Genomic DNA, 26,260 nt, shown 5'->3' on the forward strand with positions numbered 1-26,260 from the left:
TTAACATACATTTAAGCAAAACCTAGAAATGTTCCCCTTGCTAGAACTGTCCCAGTGCCAAACAATTTGCAGACATTTCCAGCAATGCATCTTGCTGCGGCTGAGCCGGGCTGCTCCCCTGGGAAAGACAGGCTGCCATGCCAGGAAAGGGACCGTGAGCACCAGGGCGGTGCTGCTGCCTCCCAGCCCACTGCAACACCCATAAACATCACGCGTGGGGTGGTCCACGAGTTTTAAATCCCCATCCAGAGTCTGAACCCGAAGCAGGGTCCTGGCCCACGCCGAGCCATCCCACGCTGGCTGGCTGCTCCTCTCGATGCTGAGCGTGCTGGCGCAGGCTTGCTTTCGCCGAGTGGTATTTAAATACTGCAACGCACTTCAGAACTCACCCCACCTCCGAGCCCAACAGAAAGTAAGTCTGCTTTGTGCAGCAAAAGTTTTTCTGGTTTTTTTTCTTTCCTCTGTCTCTGGCTTTTCTGTTTTGGATGGTGTCCAGCTTGGCCTGGCACTGAAACCTCCGGCTGATTTTTGTGTGCGTGCAGAGGGGGGAAGGATGAAGGGAGAGAGACTGTGCAAAAGATGGGGGGGGGAAATACCGCAGGATTTAATCTCCTTTCCCTCAGCGTGCTGCTGTTGTCCCGTGAAAGCCCGGAGCCAGCCAGCGGCACGGGACTGTGCGCCAAAAAGGACCTCAGCATCCAGGAATGGTGCGTGGGTGTGGGTGTGGGTGCCTGCCCGTGAGCGTGTGTGCCCGCTGCTGGCGCTGGCGGGGGGCCGGCTTCCCAGTGGGTTTTCCAGGGACAGCTGGAGCTGCTGGCGGGGTCAGGATGTGACATCACCGGCCGGAGAAAAACCCTCGGCCCTGGGTTTCTGTAACGAAACCCCGGCGAGCGCTGGAGTGTGGCAGCTCTCCCTGCCGCTGCGATCCCCAAACCGCCGACAGTCCCGACGGGGAGCCTGGCTTGAACTTTTTTCTTCTTCTTCAGTAAGAGCAGAAAGTGCAGCGGAGGGATTTGGGGCTGGAAGCCGGGTGCACCGGGGGATGAGGTGAGTGTTGCGGGTGGAGAAAGCCAGTGCTGCACTCCTGAGGATGCTCCTTGGGTGCTTTTAAGCATGGGTTGGGCAAGACCTGGTCGGGGTTAGCCTGGGAAGGAGCAATCCTTCACCCGGCCGGGGCATGGACGCCTGCAGAAGGCTCTTCCCCTTTCCCCGGTGCGTCTCTGCTCAGCTGCTGGTGTGTAAATACCGAGGGAGCCTGCTTTGGGGATGCAGGAGGATCCGGGAGCCACCGCCGGCGGAGCAGGGGATTAGTGCAGATGGCTGGCGGTGCTCAGGGGAAGGGGGCACAGGCAGGGGAAGGAGGGACAGGCAGCGCTGCCGGCAGCACACTATGTGGGCAGACACCCAGTTTCCCGGGTGGGACAGGCCCAGCAGTGGTTTTGTCAGTGTCAGAGGGAGGGCGGAAAGTTGTGGGCAGGGGGAACTGGCTGAGAGCGAGCGGTGGAGATGGGTTTTCAGCAGCTGGCTTGTCTCCTCTTGTCTTGTTCCCCGAGCTTGCAGGCCCGGAGCTCCCGGTGTTTGGGATTACGGCTCTGATGGTGGAGTAATCACCCTTGGGACTGAACCAGAGCAGTCAGGCACCGTGGAGGCTGTTGGACGCCTGTTTGCAGGGCTCCCAGCAAGTCACTGGCAGCAGCAGCAAGATCCCAGCCCCCCAGGAATGAGGTACCCCTAAAGAGCCCTCAGCCCCACAAGGGCATCACCCCCAAAATGAACTGGATATGCTGCCTCCACCCTGGAGAGATGAGGCTTTGCTTTTCTGCTTGGAGTAATCTTGGGTGACTCAGGAGAAATCTTCTCAGGGCTTTCGGGCCAGGCTGTGGTCCCCAGGGAGCTGCTGCTTTGCTGGTGGCGTGGCAGGGAAGCAGGGCAAGGAGTGGGGCAGAGCCAGGGGACAGCGGGCCCAGCCGAGGAGGAAGCCAGGGTGCATGTGGTCCCATTCCTGGAAGCTGTGCTGGGTCCCTTTTGCACGAGTCGGGGATTTCCGAGCACCAGGCGAGCCGGGGGAAGCACCAGGGTGGCCTCCTGCTGGCAGTTCCCCCAGCCAGGGCTGCCTCGGAGGACGCTCGCACCTCTCGTGGGTCTCCGCAGCACCGAGGGGGTTTGCCCAAGGAGGGTTTGGCGGCAGGGAGATGCTACTGAGAGCTCAAGGCTGCTCTGCAGCTCCCTCAGCACACATGCTGGGCCTTGATCCCCCTCCCAGCATCTTGTCTTGGCTCGTTTCCTGGAATTTTCCATCGTTTGGGTTATATTTGGGATCGGCAGCCAATAACCCCGTTTCTCACGGACAGCCCAGCTGGGGCTTGGCTCCAGCAGGAAGCACAGAGGAAGTGGGGCCAAAGCCCCAAGACCGTGCTCCCCAGCATCCTCCTGCACCCCTCCTTCCTTGGACGATTAAAACCAGACGTGGCTATTGTGAAGGCTGGAAAAGAGGGGCTACATTCCCCTCTCTAGGAGCCCCATATGCCCACAGCCTCTGGCTAGATTGCGGCTGGGGTGGCTGCAGTGCAAGGGATGCTTGGGAGAGGCAGCTTTGGCCTTTGGGGCGCTTCTGATGTACTTTCAAGTCCACCGAGAAGAAGCTCCCATTGCAAAGATGCTCTAGGACAGGTTGAAGACCAGACTTTGCAACAGGACATGTCTGGGGCTTGAAGTCCTGAGACAGTGCTGTCGAGTCAGCAGCCAGACAGTAATGCTTCCTAGAGCAGCGAAAAGTCAGCCGAGCCCCGGGGCCAGCTGGTTTCTGGTCAGATTGTCCATCTGGAGGCTGTTTCAGGGCTCTGATAGATGGTGGCTGAGCTGATGCCTGCCCTGCTCCTCCACCGGAGACAGGGCAGGACGGGACTTTTACACTGCCTGTGGTGGGGAGAAGGGAATCCCCTAAAGCAGGGAAGCAGAAGTGGACATCTGGGCGGCTGAGGGCAAGATCCCCCTAGGGAAGCCTGAGGGGGATATGCAGAGCTAGTAGTATTTAACCTACACTTTGCTGTATGGTGCCTGGAGCTGCACAGATCTGCGCTCATCCTTCACAGCCTCGTCCCAAAGCAGTGGGAGCCAGTCTCCCTGCAGATTGCCCGCGGCGTTGGACCCCTTGTTGTGCTCCCTGGCTGTTGCACTGCCGGCGAGGGTTGGAGCGTGCTGCTAAAGCGGCCACCTGTGGTTTCCAGTCAGATGCTTGTGCGAGCGTGTAACCGTCTCAGGCTGGATCCAGAGAGGATGCGCTTGGCACCAGAGCCACGGGAGGTGCCGGTGTCGGAGCCTTCCTCTCTCCTTACCCTCCACGATCATTAATGCTTCACAGGGGCACTTGCAAAGCACTTTTCCCCCTGAAGGCTTTGATTTTGCAGCCCTTAATATAAAAGCAGGCCAGGGAGGGAGAAGAGTTTTGAAACTGGGGAAATTGAGGCAGGGAGTGCAGGATCGTCCCTGGTGCCCATCGCCCTGGAGACCAGCAGTGCATCTGACTGATCCTTCCTGCTGGGTTTCTGACTAAAGCTTATTTGGTGTCGAAACCGCAGGTTTTTGTTGGTGACCTTGCCTTGTGCCTGCAGGTCCGGGAGGGAGGAAGCCCCCCTCCCGCCGCTCTGCCGGCTTTCCACTTTTGTTTTGCCAGTTTCTAAACAGACCTTTCAGAGTTGTTTTTAATTTACAACAAAGCCTTTGCCTTGCCATGTTCCTCTGTGGTTTTCAAATGATAAAAAAAGGAAAAAAAAAAAAGTGTAAGTAAAAAAACACAACAGCCCTCAAATCTGAAATTAGTGGCTTAGTTTGACCCTGAACTTACATCCCCCCCGCCATCCAGTTCATTTCCTTTCATCTCTGGACCTTCCAGCAATCTAGGAAATCAGTTTTTCACGTGTCTCTGCTTGCTATGTCCCTGGCAGCGGCTCTGCCTTGCCCTTGCAGAGCTTAACCCTGTATTCATTTGGTTCTTGCTAAACCCAACTGAGTTTTGCTTCTGCTGCCGCTGGTAAAAACAGGGGCAGGACCAAAGCCAGCAGCCTTTGCAGCCATGGACAGGGTTTTGCGGCTGCTCAGCTGGGTTTGAAGCCAGCTGTCTGCAAAGCCGAGGCTATTTTGGGCACACGGATGGGAGTGAGCACTGAGCACGCCATGGCATGGATGTCCCATGGGAAGCAGCAGCCTCTTTCTGCCCGGCAGCTTCGCTCATCCTCATCTGACTGTCCTTGGCAGGGACATGGGGTGACAGTGGGGAAAGCCTCCAGCTCCACGGCCACCTGCTTCGCTCCCCGTCTGCTCCTGGGAGCAGGACAAGGTTTGATTTGGGGGCTTGCAGATGCTTCAGAAAGGGATGTGTGAGCCCCTGGGGTGCCGGCACCACCCTGTGATGGGAACTGCGGCGTGGTGAAGTGGGGTTGCAGCCTTTGCCAAGGCTCCTCTCGGGGAAGCTTTGATTTTGCATGTGGGAACCGAAGGCAGAGACCTGCAGGTTGCCGCTGCAGCGCCGGTCCAGGCCCTGCCGGCACAGGCCAGCAGCGGGATGTGTATGGTCATGTCGTAGGAAGCTGCTGTCTAAGCTCATTCAACAGAATGGCAGCTTGCCCTTCAGATTTCCCAAAACTGGCAGTACGAGTGGCAATTTGGACTTGGATGGGTCTCCTGCCCCACCCCAAGCCCCAGCAGACCACAGCCTGATTTCCAGGAACGCAACAGCCCTGAATGTCAGGCTCAGCTGAACTCTGCACCACAGCTAAACCTTGGAAGATCTCCCATTTTCCGTCTTTTTACGTGGACCTGTCCCAAATATTCGGCCAGCGATGGAAGAGCACCAGCTGAGTTGGATGCACAAAGGTGGACACTGGGAAAATCTGGTCTTGCGTTCACTGCTGATGCCCTTTTCCGCCAGTTAGACTTGGGATGTGTCTGGGTCCGTTTCCAAAGGACTTTGCCTTTCTTCCCAGAAAGTGGAGCTGGGTGTTGGGTCCCTGCCCGAGAGGAAACTGAGGCACTGGTGACTTTGCAGAGCCTGTTTGCTCCAAGCTGGTGTGTCCCGTTTCAGTGCCCCAGCTGCAAGGGCCATAGCTGGTATTTCAAGCCCCGGTCCTGGCCTCCATGCAGCTCCCTCCCTACACTGCTCACGTCCTTCCCTGCACATCAGTCTCTCTGGGCAGTGAAAACTTTGGAGCGACACAGAGAAGAAATCTGGCTTTTGGCCCAGCGCCTTTCCCTGCTTCTTTGGGTTGTAAATCCCAGGACGTGTTTTTGGCTTTGTGTTAAATTTAACTTCTGGAGAACATTTTTCTCCAGTAAGGATTCACAAGGCCTTTTAGTGACTTGGTAATTTGGTAGCGATGCTGGCGAGGATCCTGAAAGCAAAACCACTCCTGTTATTCCAGCGTGCACTTGCTGCCCAGGGAGCAGAGAGGCTGCGGTGCCGTGCCAGCATCCCACGGGCTCCGGGGACAGGTCTGTTCCGAGCACTTGGGCAGCAACGGGTTTTCTCCCCCCCTTCCCAGGAATCTCTAACAGATGCATGGTAGAAAAACACCTGGCAGATGTTTAGCAGGTTTGTCGCTCTTTTTTTTTGTTTTAAACTGGTGTTTTATTTGGATGGTACTGAAGCATGAAGCACATTCCCACCTGCCTGATGAGTGAGAGCAGCTTGCAGGGTAACAGAGAGATCCAGTTGTGGATGATGCAGAGATGGAGTTGTGGGATGAGTTATGGGGCAGAAGGATGACTTCGGGAGATGAGACGCAGAGTTTATTTCCCAGTGAGTGATTCAATATTTGCAGAGAACTGTCAATGATGTGAGGGACAGGAACACAGGAACCCCACCATGTTCATGGAGAACAGATTTCACTGCTGACGGCCCCTGCAAGTGATATGTTTGATGGGATATCATCTGCCAGGGTGGCTTTTCATCACTCTGGAACAAACATGGCCTCTGCCTGGAAAAGGCTACAAACAGCAATAGCTCCTGGAGCCGAGCGAATGGAGCCGAGGCCAGCAGAAACGGCAACATGGAGAAATGTCTGTTGGCACAACTTGCGTTGCTGAAATCCCAGGGAAACCTCTTGGGTTAGATCCCAGTCCCCGCTTGTACTGATGTTAACCTGGAGGGACTGTGTGACCTGGTGGCATCGGTCCAGTCTAACATGGGGATAACCAAGCTGTTCATCCTCCATCTACCCGGCAAAGAGAGTGAGGACACAGGCTTAGCATGGTGCCATGTGATGCCTGTCCAGCCCTACTGGGGGGCAGTCACTGGGTTTTATTTGGGTGCTTGGCAAAGGGGCTGCTCAGCTTTGTCAGGGTTGTGGACTGGCTGGGGACAGGGATGAGGGAATTGCAGGATGGATTAGTGGGTGCTGCGTCATCCCCGTCCTGGGAAGCTGCCAAGTGTCAGGTGGGGAAATCCTGACTTAGATGCACGATTGTTTATTTTTGCTCATTTGAATGGTCTTTATGTTTCAGCCAGTCCTCTGCCACTGGCTGGTGACAGGAGAGAGAGAGAGAGGGGAAAAATAATCCATGTATGAGGGTAGGGACAGCCCCATGTCCTGGTTGGGTGGTAGCAGCCCCACGTCCTGGCTTGCTGGCAGAGCCAGCTAGTGACAAGTGCTTTGGGTGGGCAAAAGCACCAGAGGCAGTGCTGGCCCTCTCCCTCCCACGCTGGCGGCAGAGCTGGGCGCTGCCTAGCCCCATCACGCCTACCTCCATACGGGCAGACCCTGCTGGATGCCTCATCCCAAAGGGAAGCCCAGCACTTCCTATATTACTAGATTAGGATTCCCATTGCAGTAGTTATATATAAATATATAGGCACGTATATGTACATATTTTAGAAACTGTTATGCATTAGCAAACTCCCCAGGAAGCCTTTTTTTAGAGGTGTTATCAACAGGATGTACCTTGAATATGTGACAGCCGGGTGGGAAGCCCCGAATAAGGGCTTTTCTTTACAGCCTCACTGTGCCCAGCATCCCCTGGCCTCTGCTGGGCTTCCTCAGGGCTGCCATACTGGAGACCCTTCCCCTCAGGACAGGTAGGAGTCGACATGACGCTGGCTCCCTCCATCGGCTGGCATTTTGGAGAGCTCATGAGCTTTTTTTGAAGTGGGGAACAAGCTCTTTGACATGGCTGCCTGCTTGGGGCAGGGGCCAAAAAAGCATCCAGGAAATATCTCCCAGTCATTGCCCTTTGGCAATAAATGAGGATAACAGGGCTGGAGCCATTAAAATCCCACCCAGCCACATGAGCTGGGGAAGGTTTGCAGATACCCCGGTATTATAGTCACCCTGCATAACGTTGTGTGATGGCTGTGAACCCCTCAGTGGAGCAAAAAGCACCTAAATCCATACGGTTTCAGGTCTGGTTGTACCTGGGTACAGCAGAGCATGGCAGGGTTTGGCACTACCATGCTGCAAGCTACGTAATGGTGGCAAACCATCACTCCAGCCTGTGGGAAAGGCCGTGGTTAGTGCACTAATGGCACTCACACCAGGGTTTGCACCCACACCAGGGTTTTCCCCTTGCAGCCACACGCTGGCTGTGGTGTAGAAATCCCTGCAGGGCAGATCCTGCTGGTGTTTGGGGTGATCGCTAGGTCCTGCTGCCTCCTAGTGATGCCCCTGCGGGTGGGCTTTGAGAGGAGCATGGGGATTCCCTTGCAAGATGTTTAGCTGGTCTCTGCTGGGCAAAATAGGATCTGCCTGTGGCTCGGCACTAAGTTTAGAAAACAAAGTTTATATAGCAAGCTTTTGGCTGAAAGAAGTTTAGAAAACAGAGTTTATATAGCAAGCTTTTGGCTGAAAGCTGTCTTTTTAATGATGAACATGCATCCAGGTTTGCCTTCGGCACCATTCCCTCCTGCTCGTGACTTTGGGTAAGTCGCTTCCCCTTTCCGTGAATCTTTTTCTTCCTTTTTTTTTTTAACTCTTTCTCCATGTCCTCCCGTCAGGGGGAGGCTGTTGGAGGACTTCTCTTCCCTAAGCCTCAGCAAAGCATTTAGCACAAGGGGGCCTTGATGTTATGTTAACACCACTGGTGATGAGCGCAGGTAACTAAATGCACAAATGTATTTCAGCCTGTCCGGGACAGCCTGAGGAGGATGGGATTTCCACTGGAGCTTCAGGGAGGAAAAGAAAAAAAAGGGAAATACCGCAGCCCTTGCCTGTGCTGCTAACCTCGGGCAGGAAGGGGTGAGCTCAGCGCTTTGCTGAGCCGTGACTTCCAGACCAAGTCACCCGGAGCATCAGCTTGCCACCCCAACTGCTCCTGCATGCATTGTGTGCATGCCTGGAGGGCCGGCCGCATCCTGGCACGTCGTGTTGCTGTGCTGTGCTGCCATTTCCCTTCTTCAGATGCGGGTTTTGTTCTTTTGAACAAACACACGGGGCAGAACAACAAAAATAATCCCCCCTTTTCCCATTGATCTCGACGCTGGGGCTGTGTGAACCAGCAGCCAGCTGCGGTCGCAGCGAAGTCCTCGGGGCATCGCTCGCCAGCCGCGGCAGGGTCAGGGGTTATTTGTACTGAGAAATCCCTGGGAAAGAGACACTTCCTTTTCGCTGGAAGAGGAAAGGGCCACGAGGTTGGGATTGTCTGGGCTGGTGAGCTCCACTGGTATCACAGCTCTCACTTTATTGTAGCAGTTATTAATAAAAGCCCCAGAGGTAAGAGGCTGGCTGGAGCCCAGTGAGCTCCCAGCGTGCTTAGGAGGGAGGAAGGGCTCTGTCTGCCATCGAGCTTTGCATGGGGCATGTGCAGCAGCACTCGCCCTCTCCAGGGCCGGGAGCTGCTGTGTGAGGTGGCAGCAGCTGCTCCAGGTCACCTCGGGGAGTGCAGAAGGGCCAGGAGCTCACCCCAAATCTTTGTCCTCATGTGCTGCCACAGCAGGGGTGCCAGCCAGCATCCTGGTGCGAATTCATCACTGCAAGCGTGCCCACACATGCAGCTGCCTTCATAGGTGACCAAAATTTCTCTTTCTCCTCCCAGAAACCTCCACCCCTGAAGACTCTAGCCTTGGGTTTCACGTTGCACCAAGCCTCTGCCCTCACCCTGGCCAGCCCTGCCCACAATGGCATTGTGTCTCAAGCAAGTCTTCAACAAAGACAAAACATTTCGTCCCCGAAAGAAGTTTGAGCCAGGCACCCAGCGCTTCGAGCTGTACAAGAAAGCCCAGGCCTCCCTCAAGTCTGGGCTGGACCTGAAAGCGGTGGTGCAGCTGCCTCCTGGTGAGAGCATCAACGACTGGATCGCCATGCACGTGGTGGACTTCTTCAACCGCATCAACCTCATCTACGGCACCATGTCGGAGTATTGCACGGAGAAGAGTTGCCCCATCATGTCGGGTGGGCTCAAGTATGAGTACAGGTGGCAGGACGATAGCAAATACAAGAAGCCAACCAAGCTGTCGGCCCCGCAGTACATGTGTATGCTGATGGACTGGATTGAGATGCTCATTAACAACGAGGACATCTTCCCCACCAGGATAGGTGAGTGTTCTCTGGCTCTTTGCGGGAAGGCTGGGGTTGTAACTGATGCAGGTTCCTAAGCCGTTGGTGCACGTCAGGGTTGGTATTGCTAAACTTTGCGATCCCAAGAATTGCAGCCTTTCCTGTTACGGGTGTTCCTCAGTGTCTATCACACACCCCCTTGCTGCAAATTGAGCTTGGGATTCCTCATCCAGCTCCTAGGGGATGTGGAAAACAATGTTGTTCTTTTCTGTGCTTGAACTTTTTTCATGTATTCTGTGCCTATGAGAAATGAGGGCTGGCAGCTCACCAGCTCCCTTGCCCTTCCTCAAGGACCTAAGCCGCAGGGCTGGTTAGAGGTGGTCATCACATCCCTGCAGCGCACTTTTCTCTTGACCGACCTACTCCATTTCTTTCTGGTTTTCCATGTAGGTTCATGCTCCCAAGGTCTAACCCTCGTCCCACCTTGCTGCTCCACTTCTCAGCTCCTTTCCATCTCTGCTAATTCATCTCAGCCCTGATTATACATCACGTCTTGCTATTTAGCTGAGGCATCACCCAAGCAGAGATGCCTGACCCAGGATCTGGCCTTTCCAGCTGCCAACCCCCAGCATGTACGATGCATCCCTTCAAAATGTTTGGCCTCAAGAGCTTGCAGCAGCTGCCAAAGGCAACACAGCTTGCAAACTAACCCCTCTGCTGCTGACCTGCAGCGCTTGGCGGCTGCTGGGGCTGATACTTAGCTGCTTTCTTGTACTTGAAGAAGATGAGTTCAAGGGCCGGAGCTGATGCATTGGGTGGTGGGTCTGCCAGAGCCTCAGGTCGCACCTTGCAGTGGTTGCTTTTCAGATGAAATGCAAAGCTGCTTGAATGTAAAAGATGATTTAAGGAGCTTTGGGGGGAAACACCTGGCTTTGCAAGTCTGCTTGACTTTTTTTGTTTTCCCAAGTAGCACAGCTGATAGAGCCGTATGAAATCAGTGCAGTATAGGCTCAGGATTTTCACTAATATGCTGGGAAACATTGAAGAAAATGGTCTGTGCGAGATTACTGGCTGCCACTAATTGTTGTAGCCCTGTTTGGCTGTGCTGTAGCATCTAGTTGTGTGTCTTCTTTGGGAAAGTCTCCGGCCCTTGGAGGCTCAGAGGGGTTGCGGCTCTCTGCAAGCAAGAGGGAGGCAGTGCCTGCAGGCTGGTTGTGCCAAACTCTTAATTTCAGCCTTCTGGGATAGGGTGAACCCCCAGACCCCTGGTCTGACCTGGCTGCACTGGCTATGCCTGGGGTTAGGGTGGTACAACCTGCCTTCCGGGGCTTGCTTTTTTCTCTCACTCCATCACCTGAAGCCAAGACCTGCAGGCAATAGCTGCCTCCTTCCCCTCGCTGGCGGTCTGGGTAGCGCAGTGCTGGATCCTTGTGCCAGAGGACAGGCAGATAGGCTGCCTTCAGGGCATGCAGGGGAGTCAGCCCTTGGCATTCACTGGAGGCATCTGCTGTGCCATGGAGGCATCCCTCCCTCGTGGGCTCAGTGGGCTCCACACATCACGGCGGACAGAGGAGGCTGGAAGTGTGGCTGGCCGACAGTGTTGGTGCAGGATGCTCTGTGCTGGCAGCCCCAGCTCTGTTGGGGACAACAAAGTCCCTGTTGATTCTGGCCGCAGCTGGGCACAGGCTCGCTGCTGCCAAGGGGCAAAACAGCAGCCACAGGGTACAGGCTGGATCTTCCATCTTCCAAGGTGGCTTTTTCCCAAGGAGAAGCTCTGCGTGCTGTTAAAAACAGGGGTGCAGATGTGGATTTACTCCATTTTTCCTTCCAGCCAGAAAGGAGAGTGTCCTGGTCCAATTTCATGTCTTTCAAGTAGGATTTGGGATATGATGTTGCTTGAAAGCTGCTCTGGGGAGTCAGGGCTACAGGGAGTCTTAACACTGCAGAAAGCAGGCAGCCACGGGGGGACGGTGGCATTGCAGCACCCTCCACTCTCCCACGTCTCCTTTTGAGGCGCAACAGCCAAGTACAGTAATGGCCCTGATGGTTTTCACCCTGTCTCTGGCACTTCTCTCTCCGAGGTGTAACACATCCCGACATGAGGAGGGACGGCTGGTGCCTCTGGTTTCCGCTTCTCCTTTCGTTTTGGTGTGGGGGTAGTTCTGGGTGAGATCCAAGCTGGCTGCAGGCAGTTGTGGGGCAAACCCACTGTTTTTCTCTTCCAAAGCCATTCCCAGGGTCTCTCTTCCAAGCCCCTTTCTGGGGGGCACACCCTCATCTCCCTGAGTCAGTTCAGACCCCTTGCTGCCGTGTCTAGGTGCTTCTGGCCTCACGTATGTAAAAGGGAACTTAGCCTGAGATCTCACTTCAAAACACACGAAAGGCTGTTGTTGTCGGCAGGGGGAGGAGGGAGCTGGTGGCAGTTTGTCTTCAGTATGTCCCCAATAAACTGCCTTTCACTGGCCTGCCTTGTGCTCGGCAGCTCTGGCATTTCAGAAGATGGAGGTGTTTGGCCGAAGGGAAATGTCACATCCGCCCATTCCTGACGAGCTGCTTCTCCTCACCGCACCGGATGATGGGGGAGGCTGGGGGACGCGCAGCGGGGAGGGATGCCGGGCTCAGGGACGGCGGCCAGGCCTAAAGAGCCAGCCCCTTGGGAAAAGACCCAGGACAAGGGGAATAAGAGGACACAGGAGAGATGTGAGCTATTTTAAGGAGGGGAAAGGAGTCTGATGAGGTGATGGGGAGGAATTATAAATTTCAGGCTTTGGAGTCGCAGCGAGGCTCTTAAATCCTATCTCTGCTGCTAATACTGATCATGAAGGTTTGTTCCGCTCCTGCTTGTAACAGAGAGATCCACCAGCATGGGTGATCACCGTCTCAGTGGGTGCTTCATGAGCTGTGCGCATCTCAGCTTTCCCCCCGGCCCCTCTTTGCCACGTGCAATAAAACTGTCCCAGCACAAAGATTTCCCTGGCTAAGGCCAACTGACCACAAACAAAACAGACTTTTCTTTTTTATTTTTTCTTTTTTAGAAACAGCAAGTGTTCCCCAAACTTGCTAATGTTGCCTGAGGCTAACCTCAGCATCCTTCTCCATCCAAAAGCTACAAAGCCTGAAGTAGCACATGATTCAGCGGGGCTCACTCATGGCTGTCCTGACAGTTAAGGGAGAGGTATCTCATGGGTCAGAGTGGGGAAATCCTTCGCCCGGGGGTGAGAGGCTGAGCTGGAAATGAGCAGAGATGGTTCACTGGCTTGTGGGCTCACAGAGTCCTTCAGCATCACGGGGGAGACCTTGGCTGGGGTAAATGGGCACAACTCCAGTGACTGGAGCAGAGCTGGGCTGTTTTGTACCACTAAAGCATCTGGTCCTTCAGCATGTGTCAGAGGTGGGAGGGGAGCAGAGCGACCCGGGTGACAAACACCGTTGGTTTAGCCAAACTGTGCGATGCAGAGCTTGTGCTGGCTCTGCAGCGAGGCCGGAGGGGCAGCCGACATCCGAAACGGCAGCAAGGGAGCCCAACGCCAGCAGACAGCTTGTGGCCTGGCAGAGTTAATCAGCAGGACTGCAGCCCTCAGATGGCACGCTTGCACCAGTAGAAAATCCCTATGGTGGTTCAATGGGGCCGCGGGGGCTGCCAAGCCCTCTGCATATCACAGCAAGGGTGTGGGGGGGAGATACTGTGTCTTCCCCATTCCCAGGGAAATCCACCTGCAGGGCTCTGTCCCACTTAAAGACTTTGCTGTATAATCCTTCCTCTGGAGCGGAAACCTGTTTGTCTGCCAGTCAGGATGAGACAAATCCCTGCATGGGGTGAGCTATGCCAACTTGATCGCTATAAATCTACAGCAGCAGCAGCTTTCCCAGACGACCTGTATCAATTTGCATGTGCTAGCGCTCCGTTTCCGCTCTTCCAACCAATGTAGCTGTCCTGAAAAATACATTTAAATGGAGAATAAGCATTGCTCCCATGCAGGGAGAGGAATAAATGATTCTACAGGTTTATTTTTACCAGCTGGTAAAACTATATCAGTAGATTTTTTCAGTGAGTGGCCACGTGAACAAATTACCACCTGGTAATATCTGCTCCTCCTGGTAATCATTCTGCCCCATGGTGCCTGGTTTTAGGGAGCTGCTGCTGGGTGGGAGCATGCTGGGGAGGAGGGTTGGGTGGATGGGGTTTGCAGGGTCCATGGCAGTCGGCTGCATCCGCACCGGTCAGCCTAGCACCAGGCTGCAGGTTGCACAAGGCCAGGCATCCTACATCAGCACCATTGCGGCTGCTGAAACCTCTCCGTTATTAAATCAGTGCGGACGCAGGGTTTGGACCAGACCCAGTGCCGGAAACACCCTGCGCTCTCTGCCAAATGTGCCTGTGGCTCTAAAGAGCATCAGCCACAGGAGATTTTGGAACAGTTCTTGGAAAGCTTTTCAAAACTCAAGCTCTGCCATTCAAGCATGGTCCCTAAACAATTATAAAAAACAGAGGAAACTTCGTGCGAAATTATCCAATACTTTCTCCCCATAACAACAGGAGAAGAATGTTCAGAATTCAGCTAATTATTGCTGTTCTCTCAGCTGGCTATTTTCTACATGATTTGTCTTTTTTTTTTCTGCCTATTTTCTTCCAAAATTAACACCACACCAGCTTGCAGCTGCCATCATGCCATTAGTTTTAAAAGGGGCTTTAAAGACTTATTTTTAGGAAAAAAATGAATCACTGAACACAATGGTGGCCAAAATGGAACTGAGAAATAATAACAACAATAATTCATCGCATAGTTCATTGAATTACTGCTTTTGCAGAGGAAAAAATACAATTGCCAAGAAGCAAAATAGCTTCCCAGTACTGATTCATCATGAAAAAATTAAATTGGCTGGAGTATGAGGGTTAGGGACGGGAGAGATGGCAGGAAAGATCCAAGATCCATTTGCAGTCCCTTACTGTAAGCGCAGGCACTTTGTTACCTCTCATTTTCATTTTCTTTTACATGTGGTCCCACATGGTTTCCTTATGTTTTGAAGCAATCAGCACAGAGCGGGGAACACAGATTTCTCAGAGCATTAAATCACATCTTGGGGTTTTCAAGGAAAACATCCAAGATAAACTGAAGGTGCTAATGCATTTCAGGGCTGTGAGTCACGCCACTCGCCAGCACCCTGGCTGCATTGCAGTAAGTGAAATTTCACCTACTGTACTTACAGCTTTTGCCCTGGCTTGGAGCATGTGTAAGGTTCTCCCTTTTCCGCCACTGTGGACGGCTGCTCTGTTCCACTCCTCCTGGGATCGGACTGTGTTTCTGCCCTGGGACAGGCGATGCTCCCAGCCTCCAGTTCTCTGGTCTGTGTGCAGCGTCTGGGTAGCGCGTGCCTGTGATCATGGGTGGAGAAAAAGAGCTGACCTTTTGTATAAATGTTTTTCCCAGCATCTGAGCGAGCTCACATTGCACCCCGTGGTCCCCTCCTCCTCGCTTATCACACAAGAAGAGTCAGAGGGGAGCTAGATTGTGGGTTTGCTGCTGCTTCCTTCAAGGTTGCTGGATGGTGAGCACCAGTGATTTAAATGTAAAGGTAATTTTGACGCCTTTAAATCAGCGCAGATGGGTTTTCTGGTGTTCTGCTGTCCCTTGGGGCAGCTGGGACCAGCATCAGTGGGACATGCTGGGATGGCATTGCTGGGTTGCTGTGTGTGTGTAGGGCTGGGGAGGGTGAAGCAAACCCAAGAAACACCACACCACCAGGGTGGTTTGCCAAAACTTGGGCCTCCATTCTGACTTTCCCCTGGCCCACCACACTCCTGCTAATGGGTCATCTCAGCCGTGCAGAGTCAATCACACCAGCCTCATCCCTTCATCTCACCAAGCTGCTGCTCCTGTTGGTTCATGCCACCATGCACCACCTCAGAGATGGATAAAGTCCCCCAAGCAGGGGCCACCACTGCCCCATTCCTAGGTGCCGCTTATGGGCGCACTGGCCACCAGTGGGCTCTCTCTGCTGCTGGCTGTAAGGCTGATCTGCCTGGCCCAGCCTGGCAGGGAGATGGGAGCCATGGCGGGAGCAGCCTGCTGCCCCGCACGCTTGGGGAATGGACCCCGTTGCTCCCTGCTTGCTGTGGAGGTGACCCTCCTAGCAGCCCAGATGGCTTTGATGTGAACATACGGGGGCCTGGCTGCTCGGTTTAAAGCTAAATATCTGCAAGGGCAGGATAGGTGCATGGCCAGTGCCGAGATCCCTGTCCCAGGGCTTTCCCCTTGCTGGGCTGTGCTGGCTGCAGTGCGTGCCTGGCTGCAGGGAGGAGGCACAGCCTGCTCTTGCTGTGTCCCCTGATGTGCTGGAGAGGATGTCACATGTGTTTGCTGGACATCCGCTGCGCCAGCAGCCATGACCCAAGGCAAGCCGTATTTATGCCAGATCTTTCTGCTGCTCTCCCTGGGTTGGTCAGATGCAGGCTTTACTGGAGAGCCCTTTCCTTTCAGCTCTGGGATGGGGAATTTCTCCAGCTCCTCACCAGCATGGCCAGTGCCTGCCAGGGCTGCTGTGGGTTGCTTTCCAAGTCACTGGAGATCAGCAGCGAGGCACGACTGCTGCTGGCGGAGGCAATCTGCTTATCAGATATCCGCCCTGCTTCCTTCCCGCGGGGAAGCACTTTGATTAGCTGGCGCAGGCCCCCATGCCAGACACAGGGTCCAGTCAAGCATCCATAGCCTGTATGGAGGGTCCTGGCAGAGGAGGTGCAGACATGGCTGCAGCATGGGGAGAGGAAGCCGGACCCGATGGCCCAGGGTTGTGCCCTGTGCTGCTGGGGCTGCCTGTGCCTCCCCGGGCTTGTGTGCGAGTCAGAGGAGTGATGCGGGGAGAAAGGGCAAGAGTCGGACCCCAGTGATCCCTGGACCCAAAGGACCACAGTGGGTGGTGGTGTCATGACATGGTAGGGTGAGGGGTGACCTGTAGAAGTCCATTAGTGACAGTCAGCCGCCACTACGGCCTGGCCATGTCTGGAGGGGATGGCCGCACACTGACACCTTGTGATGGACACAAAGAAGAGCAGCCCAGCTTCACCTCCCGGGAGCTGCTGCTGCTGCTGAGTTCATGTGAAAGCACAGTGGCGGGGTAGCCCAGAAGGGTACTTGTAGGTCCTGGCAGCTTGATGATATCTTTCCAGGCAGCATTAGGTATAGGATAGCTCAGCAGCTCCCATAGTTGCTGATGGCCATGAGATTTGGACTAGATGACCTTTAAAGGTTCCTTCCAAGCCAAACTATTCTATGATGCTATGATTTATGCTAAATCTCTGTTCCCTGATGCAAGAGCTGCTTTTGGAGAACCCAGAATAGAGCTGGAGGTGTCTCACCTCTAAGTCTCAGCTGCCAGCGTGTCCATGAAGACTTGCTGGTAACTGATTTATAGGACAAGATCGTTCCTGGCTAGCCTCAGGACAAAAGCAGTGGAAAGCCACTTGTCACCATCTGCCAGCTCCGGAGGCGGCTCATCTAACAGCAGTATCTGGACCATAGATGCTATCAGCCCTGGGAGTCTTGAGATCCTTTTGATCTGCTGTTCACTGTCTGATCTTATTACTTTCTCAGCTCAGGACGGGGTTGAGGTTTGCTGCTTTCCTTCACTATCACTCTTCGCAGTTTGGCGATAAACTCCTGGTGGCTGGTCAGGTCTGATTTCTTCCTCACTGCCTGCTTTGACCGGAGGAGGCACTTAGGCAAGTGGGATGGGTGACAAACTGGAGGCAACAAATGCGTTGCTGTCTGCCTGCTGGCACCTTGCTGAGTTCCTGGCAGCGACTGCTCACCTCTGGTCCCAGGGAGACAGGCTGTTCAGAACAGTGTGTATTCCCCAGCTAGGGCCTGGCAATGTGTGCTCATCAGAAATTACTTACCGTGATGAATTTTTCTTTATTAAAAAAAAAAAAAAAAAGTTTCTTGATTGATTTTTAAAAGTTGGTCTGCAGGCACCACCCTAATGGCATGTCTGAGTCCCCAGCTGGGTGATTATGGCTGATTATGGCTTTTATTTCCTCAGCAAATTCTCACTCAGTGCAAAAAGTTCAAATCCAGCTGTTCCCTTCTGACTACAGGGAAACCCGGAGATCTCTCTCTGATCCCTGTCTTTATCAGGCAAGGAGAGCTCCGCAGTCAAGGGTGCAGGGCAGAAGCAGATCTGCAGTACCATCTCTAAGCTGCTGGCATGGGGAGAGCCTGGTTGTACTTCACCAGATGCGAACAACTTTCCCAGAAAGTCCACACAGGATCTGTTAGAGCCGGCAGTGAAGTGGGTCATGTCAAGGTCCCTGCTGCGGGAGCAGCCCTGGGGCTGCAGCGTGCTCGTGGTTATGCAGAGCAGCGGGCGTGAATCAGTCTCAAAACCACCTCTCTGTGTTCGTGTGACGCTCGAGCCGAAATACGTATCCTCCTCCAAGCGGTGGCTGGGACATCCATGCGCTTCTGCCCTGCCCGCCGCACCTACACTGTGCAGGAAGCAAAGTGATACTGAGCTGGGCCGAGGATGCCTCTGGTTTACACCAAAGATCACCGTCTGTTACGAATGCTGCGATACTGAACCCAGCACCTGCCAAACCCTGGCCACTGAAAACACAGGCTCCACGCATGATGTTGGAGGGACAGATCCTTTGTGTTTGCCACCCACGGAGGCGAGGGGCATGGCACTGCTGCTGGGAAACAAAACAGCCAGGAGCCTTTGGGAAAAATAGTTTAATTGCCTAGCAAGGCTGATGAGAAAGATTCAAAGATAAAATTACCATTTTTAATTTTTTTTAGCTAAGAGATTTGCTGATGCTTTCCACAGCGCAAAATATGTGAGTTGGCCATGGTTGAGCAGAGATTATTTGGAAAGATTTTTAAGAGGTTATGTGCTGCATTAATAAGAAGCTAAGGGAGGCGGGTGGTACAACCGTGGGAAGGGAGGTTTTTATTTTGTTCTTTGCAAATTTGCATTGAATTGCTCAGGGGAGAGGAAGAAGCTTCAGGAAAAAAAATTCCAGTTGTTTCATTTTCCTCCTCCCAAACAATATGTTCAGGGTTTCAAAGCCAAGTTTCCCTTAGAGATTTACCCCAAGCTTGCTGACACTGACTGCATCGCACCTCAGATTTTCACTGTGATAGCAGTGCAGTTCGACAAGGATGGAAATGTAGAGTATGAAGTTGTGTCCTTGAGTGGGACAAGGTTAAGTATAGAGCAATGTGTGGTGGGTCCCGTTCTTGAACCTGGGAGGACATCTCAGGAGGGAGCATCATACAGGTGCAATGAAATTACAACCTAAGCATCATTAAGATGGGCAGTTTTCTTCCTGTTTTAATGAGACATTTGTTTGAAACAAGGATCAGGAAAAAAGGTAGAAACCCCACCTGTTTCTGTTGATGCATCAGAAGGGATGTTTGAGGGTGTGTGGAGGAAGAAAAACAGTATGAGCCATGCTTTTGATTCAGAGGACCAGGGAAGGTATCTTTTCTGCTGGGAGGAGGTTTAGTTTTGTTCATGGACCTGGGTAAATACAATTTGACTTATGCTGTGCCTGCACCCGCTTGCAGGGGAAAGGCAGGGAGAGAGGGCAGAAGGATCCTCTGCAGATTGCTCTGGATAGAGCCAGATGTGGAGACATGTGGCCTCCTCCACTGGATGAGAAATTTGGTCTCCTAGGGCAACTCCCCAAATCCTCAGACCATGCCTGTGTGAAACTGCTAGTTGAGCAATGAGGAAGTATGTGGGGAGAGCCAGATGGCACATTGCCCCAGTGTAGCTGTCACTCTTGACATTAGCTAAGGGAGTCCTTCCTCATCATCCGTGACTGCCTGTTAAGCATGACAGTGACATTTAAATGCTAGCTGGTTTTTTTTGGAAATGGTCAAATGGCTTCCAACTTGCTTCTGCTTTGCAGGTGTTCCCTTCCCCAAGCAGTTCCAGCAAGTTTGCACTAAGATCCTCACCCGCCTCTTCCGTGTCTTTGTCCATGTCTACATCCACCACTTTGACAGCATCATCAACATGGGTGCTGAGGCTCACGTCAACACCTGCTACAAGCACTTTTACTACTTCATCAGGGAGTTCAGCCTCGTTGACCATCGGGAGCTGGAGCCTTTGGTAAGGATGCCCCAGGGATGGGGAGGTGGAGGGGGTGAGAGTGGCGTGGGCTGAGCACAGCACAGGTAGATTCAGGTGGGGGCTGGACTCTGAGCAGTGCAGTCACGCTCTCTGGACTCCTTCAGCCACCCTACCTCAGAAGCACACCCATGGTTTCTGTCCTGTAACCATCGGCCTTAGTGCTCTGAGAGAGAACTTCCCAGCAACATTGAGGAAACCCTTTACCCTCTGAAAACCCTCCTTAAACTTTGCCTCTGCTGCCATGTCTATGAATCGCTCTTCAGTATCCTCAAGACCACCGTAACATAGCGCCCCTAGTGCAATTTGCACATTAAAGTGTTTCCAACCAGTTGTGTCCACATGGTTTTCAGGGGTCAGATTTGAGCCCAAGTCCCCTCTCCACAGCCTTGAGTTTTCCTATTAACAAACTAAGGTCCCCACTTGGGATCCTGGTGTGAATTACAATGAGGCTGCAGGAAAGCAAGCCCCAATAGGACATGCAGCTCCAGACAACAGCTACAGAGGCCAAGCAGGAGAGGCCTTGCTGGAGCTCCAAGTTTCTCTGCAGCCTCCCTTGGGAAGCAATTAGCCAGGCAGAGAGTGAGAGTCCTTGAAAACAGCAGGACTGGTGGGAGGCAGAGGCCAGACAGCCCGGGCACATAAACCAGAAAATGCACATAGTTAGTTTTGTAAGAGAAGCAAGTGTGTCACAGGCACGGTTGAGTGTGGTCTGACCTAGGAAGGACATGTTGCAATGGGGAGAAGAATTAATAGGGAACTCAGTAGTTAGCAGGCTGTGATAAGGGCTGGGTTGCAGAAAAGCCATATCCAGCAGCAGAGAGCTGGGGAAGACCAAGAGGATATAATCCCAGAGAGACAAACAGCTGAGAAAAGTCCCAGCATGAGCTGCCTGTTTAGGAGTATCTGGGAGCAGGAGAGGATGCCCCTGCCCCTAAGTGCTAAGCACTTTACTCTTTCTCAGCTTTCATTTGTCTCAATTTGCTGACTGTCTGCTCTGATTGTGATCTGGGGGGATGGAGAGATGATGATCTAATCAGGAGGGACTTGAATGACAACAGCATCTACATTAATTATTTTGTAGAGTTTGATTGTGACCTATATTATTGCAATGGCCCTCAGCTCCAGAAAATGGCAGCTCGGCATCACTCTGTCCTCTGTTAGTCTTCCTCACCACCGCTCCTCATGACAAACTTCTTTAGCATTGATATACAGCCCATAATGGTGTCATCTCCTTTGACTGATGCTTGCTAATGTAAATAATTAGCAACTAATAGCCAAAGCAGAGGCTGACATTGCTAAATAGGCTTTCGGTGCCAGTGACTCACATGCAACATGAGATGATTTATGGGTCTGGATGAATCTAAGATGAACAGATTTTCCTGTGTGATGCAACCAGAGTTAAACTACAAGGAAATGAGACACATTCACCTCTGGTCTATCTGTGTCTCATTTCTTGGTGTGCTCATTGCCTGGCATCCAAGCCCCAAGCACACCCAACCACACGGGAGACCTCCTTCCCTCAGGCAATGACTTGCTGTAGGTATGTATGAGAGTGTCCTGCAACCAGAGGATGGTTGTGTCCAGGATGCAATGCTGAGTTGAGGAGGGAGGGACAAGTTGCTGCAGCTTATGAACAACTTTCAAAAACTGAAAGCGGTCCTTCTGGCCATGCTGTTACCCCAGGGAGGCTGCAGCTTGACACTGCCATCAGTCCCAAAGTCTGCATGGGCTAGAATTGATCCAATAGCTTCCAATAGCATTTATCTCTGCTGCAGGCAGGGAAAGCAATAATGGGAGGTTTTTTCACATGCATCCCAGGGGCTTTCCAATGAGCCCCTGGGAGCCTGGTGTAGCTCCGGTTCATTGTGCTGTGGAGCGTGTGGGGAGCCTGGCGTTCATGCTGTTCTGGCTTTGCTTCAGCAGCAGTTGTGAAGATGGACAAATAGTAACATCCAACCCCTGCAGCACTTTACACGCGATCTCAGTCCTCTTCACTGTGGCTAACTACTCTCCCCAGCCCAGGGTAGAGCACCGGTGACTTGCTTTGCTCATTTCCCTTCTCACTGGGCTTCACCATAGCTGTTGCCCTGCTCCTAAGTGTTTTTAAGTCCTGAAGTATTCATCAGCTGGTTTGACACTTAAGCAAGGACAGACAGTGCGGTTGCATCTGCCTTCATCTTAGGTTAAGAGTGCAGGGTTTAGTTTTTGCAAGTTCTCATGGTTTGTGGAAAGGCCATAGTCTCTCAGTAGGGATAAGACGAACTGTCCTTGAGAGGCTCAGTCTCTGTTGACTGCCTCATGAGCCCAGACAACTGCCCTAACCTTGCATTTAGACGGCCAGAGTTAGTCCACGTGAATCCCATGACAGAGGAGACTCCTGCTTGCAGAAGTGCCTGTTCCCTGCACGTGACTACGGAAGGGCACCAAACATGTGGAGGGAGCACATCTGGAATAAGACAGCAGGTCTGAGTGCTGTATTATGATTGGAGCTTTCCAGATGGGGCTTTCTACTGAGGAGCCCCAGTTTCCAGATTTAGGAGTAAGAAGAAAGAAAAAAACAGCACCTCTCCAGCCAGAAAATGTCCTGTTAGGCCCAAATAGCTTAGAAAAATTACAAGGATTGTGGGGTGAAGGAGTTCTTGGTTTCTAAGCCTGCCTCTGGCTGCATCTCCCTTTGCTGCCTCAGTTTCCCTTTTGTCAAGCTTCTATGGGACATGATTTCTTAGCAGCAAATCTTGGGAGCCGAGAATGAGATAGATCCTCTGTACGGGCAGAACTAGTGAAAGGCAGTGATTCACCCTCTTAACAAATCAAGAAATACGGGGGCAGAGAGAAGCTGTGCACTTACTTCCTTGACAAGGAAAGGTCATGGTGCTGGGCAGCAGCACTGGCAGAGGTCCAGCTGGTTACGTACTAAGGCAGAGCTGCAGGGATTTCCAGAGTGTGATGAATGCCTTGGACATTTGGGGCCAGCCTGAGGACCTTGCAGGCAGCTTGGCAGTCCACTGGCCACCCCAACCCATCCTGTTCAAGGCTGCTTTTTTGCCTGATGCTGTGCTAGTGGAGTGGGCTGGATGCTGTTGCAAGAGGATGTTCACAGTCTTCTCCCCCCCTCCTTCTTTCTCCTTCCGAGATGTTTGCAAACACTTCCTGTTTGCAACGTGATTTTGTGGCAGAGCATCGGTTTTTCATTTGATGGCAGAGTTCTGCACTTGACTCATTTTGCACGTTACTCCTACAAAGAAGCCCTTTCTTTGCCATTTTCCCCGGATGGATTTTAAAAACAAAGCTCTCAGCACTGAAGAGCTGAGATTGCAGCTTCTGTCCCCCTTGGTTATATCACTAAAGGGCCTTTTATAGAGTTACTCAAGGATCATCCTACTTTCCAAGTTCTCCTCTTTTTAGAGTTGCACCCTTCCTTCTCTGCAGACCAGTCCGACTTCAGATCTATTTTGGGAGTACATTTTAATGTGCAAACCTTTCTCTGGGGTGTGTGAGGGGGTCTGTGTGCACACGCAGATTCACAAGCCATGAACCTGATGAGCCAGAGAGAATCACAGACTTTCCTCACTGCAGCAACGTACGTGATTTGCAAGCTATTAGTCAGGCTCCGCAAGGCCAGGACAAATACCGTCTTCCACCAGCTGAAATCTGGGCACCTTCCTAATGCAGCTGGCATGATGCCATCCTGCCTAAAGAAAACAGTCTGTTAGCCTAAACAGAGCTCGCTCTCTCAGGAGGTTTCCTGTGGCCCTCTGTTATTAGCACTCATTTGCGTTGCAGTGTGCCCGTGGGAGCCGTTGTCAAAACCACAGGTCCTTTGGGTGAGCTGTTGTCACCTGCCAGAGCAAGAGCCGGCGGCTCCCAGGAGCAGCTCCATGTCCCGTCTCCCTAGGCAGCTGCAAACGGAGGCTCTGAGAGCGGCACCGCCTTGTCTGGCTGCTCTGTGGCTGAGTCAGGAGCAGGACCTGCATCTTTCAACATCTCAGCCAATGCTCTTTCCTTGGACTGCTCACAAATCTAGGGCACAGCCAAAATAATCTTGTGCCACAGAGACCAAGGAGGATGCCAGGAAGGAGCTGCTGAGGCAGAACAGTTCCCAGGAGGGCTGGCATGGGAAATAGAGAAACGCTCCCTGAGACTCCCACGGTCGCTTCCTTAGGTTGTTTTTGGACACCTACCAAACTGCCCGGACATGTCACTCTACTAAAACCTGTCCTTTGCATTTACTGTTTCTTTCTTTTCTCTCCCCCTTCAATGCAGAAAGAAATGACAGAACGAATTTGCCACTGAAGCATTTTGGCAGGTGAACTCAACGGGCTTCGGAGCCCGATGGGACAAGACCCATCTTGTGGTGGGACACCTCTTCCCAAAGACTCGCTCTGGGCATTTCAACTCAATGAACTATGAACACTGCAGAAGAGCCTCTTCAGGCCAAGGCCGAACCCTAAGCTTGCCAAGCATCTCTGGACAGATATTTTTTTTTGATAGATCCCAGGCTCTGATGTATGGCTCCTGTCTTAGAAAGCCACTGCCTTACTGGAGAATGAGGCAAGTTTGGCTGACTTTTGCACACTCTGGTTTCTAAGACTCAATCCCATGTCTGATAACATCCCTTCAGCCACCTTTCCTCTTGTTTTGTCCTCAGCTACACTGATCTCCAAATGTTTTTTTAGTCATTCCTGCCCTGTGAGCAGGTGTGACCTTGGCTACCGAGTAATGCCGGTTACCTTTCTGAGATCAGCTCTGCAAAGTTGGTGACATTTGATCCCAACTGCCTTCATGTGGTTAGTTGCTGAGGTACTGTTTTTAACCATGAGCTATGAATGTCTCTCCTTCTGCCCTAATTCATGCTTTATCAAAGGGAGCCTTTCCCCCCGCCAAGGGATTTTTCACGCTTGGCAGAGGGGACTTCATGATGTTCTAAGATGCATCCAACACTCCTTGGACTAATGGCAAGGTGGCCCCATGACAGAGGAGGTGAACTGGGCCACTTTTTACTGTGACCAGCACAGTCTACCTGCGAAAGACTCAGAAAGTGGTGGACAACATTTTCAACGTCAGCATTTCCTGATATGTTGTCTTGGCTCAAGATCAGCAGATGCTGGCTGTAGAAATTGTTGTTTTACATTATCCAACGCTACAGCATAGTAAACCAGGTGGAGGACTTTAAGAGACATCTCATCTGCCCTGTTCTTCCAAAAAGGCAACATCAGTCCTTCTTAAACCTTTCTGACCTTTTGAAAGCATGCTATGGCTACCTGGTCTGTGCCATTATTCCCCTGAAAGGTATCACATCTCAAAATTTCTCCCCCTTCTGCTTGCCGTGCCTGATAACTAGTGTTGTGTTCCCTGTGCCATTTTTCTTTGGACAAGGGTTGACATTTTTTTTTTCCCACTGTTTTGAGGGAGTTAAAATCAAATTGTCTGAGCCACAGCATTGTTAGTTTGTGTTCCCTGCCCTTTTTCTGGGAAAGTTTTTTATACCAGACACAGCTGATATTTATAATCTGGGGATTGCCCATTTTTGAGGTAGGGAGGGGATGTGGCTAGAAAATGTAAATATTTAGACCAACATTGAAGTGCACAAGTGAATTTTTAGTGCTCAAAGCACTTATTTTGTTGCAAAAATCTATTTTTTTTATCTTGTATACCAGATGTATATTTTTACATGGAAATAAAACACAGCAAAATGAACACAAAACCACTTGATACATCATTCCAATATTTTCTGTGTAAAATAGTCAGTAAAAGTCCAAACATTTTTGTTCTGTTACTAATTAAAGAAATGTTAATAAACCTGGTGTACTGTATTCTTCCCTGATTCATCTGTAGTAAGACAGACATCATGAAAAAGCACCAAGGAAACCTTAAAGAGTGGATTTCCCTGAGAGTTGCAGCACTGATAGATCTCAATGCCATGTTGTGACCTCAGCTTGCATCTCAGAAAGTGGCTTGACATAGGCTAATGTTGCTGGTCTGCATCCTCCCCTTGCAGACTTTTCACCAGCATCCCACCTGAAGGTGTTTTTCCAGTGATGCACGGTGGTGAGGTTTGCTCACTACTTTTTCCAAAGGTATGTGGTTCCTGGGTCCTGGGATCAATCTTGCAGCCTCTTCTTGCAGTCAGGAACCACAGGCACAAATCATTGTGTGGTGCAGAGGCAGGAGATGACAACAGCTCTATTGGGAACCTTCTGCCTTCTTGAGGAGTGAGGCCTGGTTGGACTCAATGCACAGGACCCTCTGGAAGCTGGTAAGGTTGGGACTTATGGAGAAGCTGTCTCAACAGTGGGGTCTAAGGGATGAACTGACAGCATTCTACAGCTACTTCAAGGTGAGGTACAAAGATGACAGAGTCAACCTCTTCTCAACAGTGGAAGACAGTGAGACAGTGACCAACAACCACAGTTTGTGGCTTGGGAGGTTCAAATTAGACGATAGAAAAAAACATCCAAGAGGGTGGTGTGGCCAGTGAACAGATACCCAGAGAGCGAGTGTTAACCATCCTCAGTTTAACAAGACTTGGTGTAAATAATGCCCATGCACAGAAGCCTGCTTATATTTTGTCCTCCACGTTGTCCTGCAGCGATGAGTTCCACCAGGTAATTATGCACTGGGCATTACAAAAGGGGAGTGTACTT

At 52.1% G+C, this 26,260-nt stretch overlaps 1 protein-coding gene across 7 annotated transcripts; it reads left to right on the forward strand.

The window, feature by feature from the left end:
• The first annotated feature begins 274 nt into the window (after positions 1–274).
• Positions 275–25,387, forward strand: MOB3C (MOB kinase activator 3C). Of its 7 annotated transcripts, none has more exons than XM_087733453.1 (6): positions 282–412; positions 624–1,047; positions 1,554–1,725; positions 9,022–9,521; positions 19,393–19,595; positions 23,880–25,387. In XM_087733453.1, the coding sequence occupies exons 4-6, from the start codon at positions 9,104–9,106 to the stop codon at positions 23,907–23,909; spliced, it is 651 nt and encodes a 216-aa protein (XP_087589579.1). In that variant the 5' UTR covers positions 282–412; positions 624–1,047; positions 1,554–1,725; positions 9,022–9,103; the 3' UTR covers positions 23,910–25,387. The 7 variants fall into 7 exon arrangements, with proteins under 7 accessions (XP_087589583.1, XP_009466414.1, XP_087589581.1 ...); XM_087733452.1 differs by having other exon boundaries at positions 1,561–1,725; XM_087733454.1 differs by having other exon boundaries at positions 624–985.
• Positions 25,388–26,260: the final 873 nt, after the last annotated feature.

The sequence above is a fragment of the Nipponia nippon genome, unplaced genomic scaffold (genome assembly GCF_047370975.1).
Source record: "Nipponia nippon isolate SJK-2023a ecotype South Korea unplaced genomic scaffold, ASM4737097v1 scaffold_5, whole genome shotgun sequence".
Classification (NCBI taxonomy): Eukaryota; Metazoa; Chordata; class Aves; order Pelecaniformes; family Threskiornithidae; genus Nipponia; species Nipponia nippon.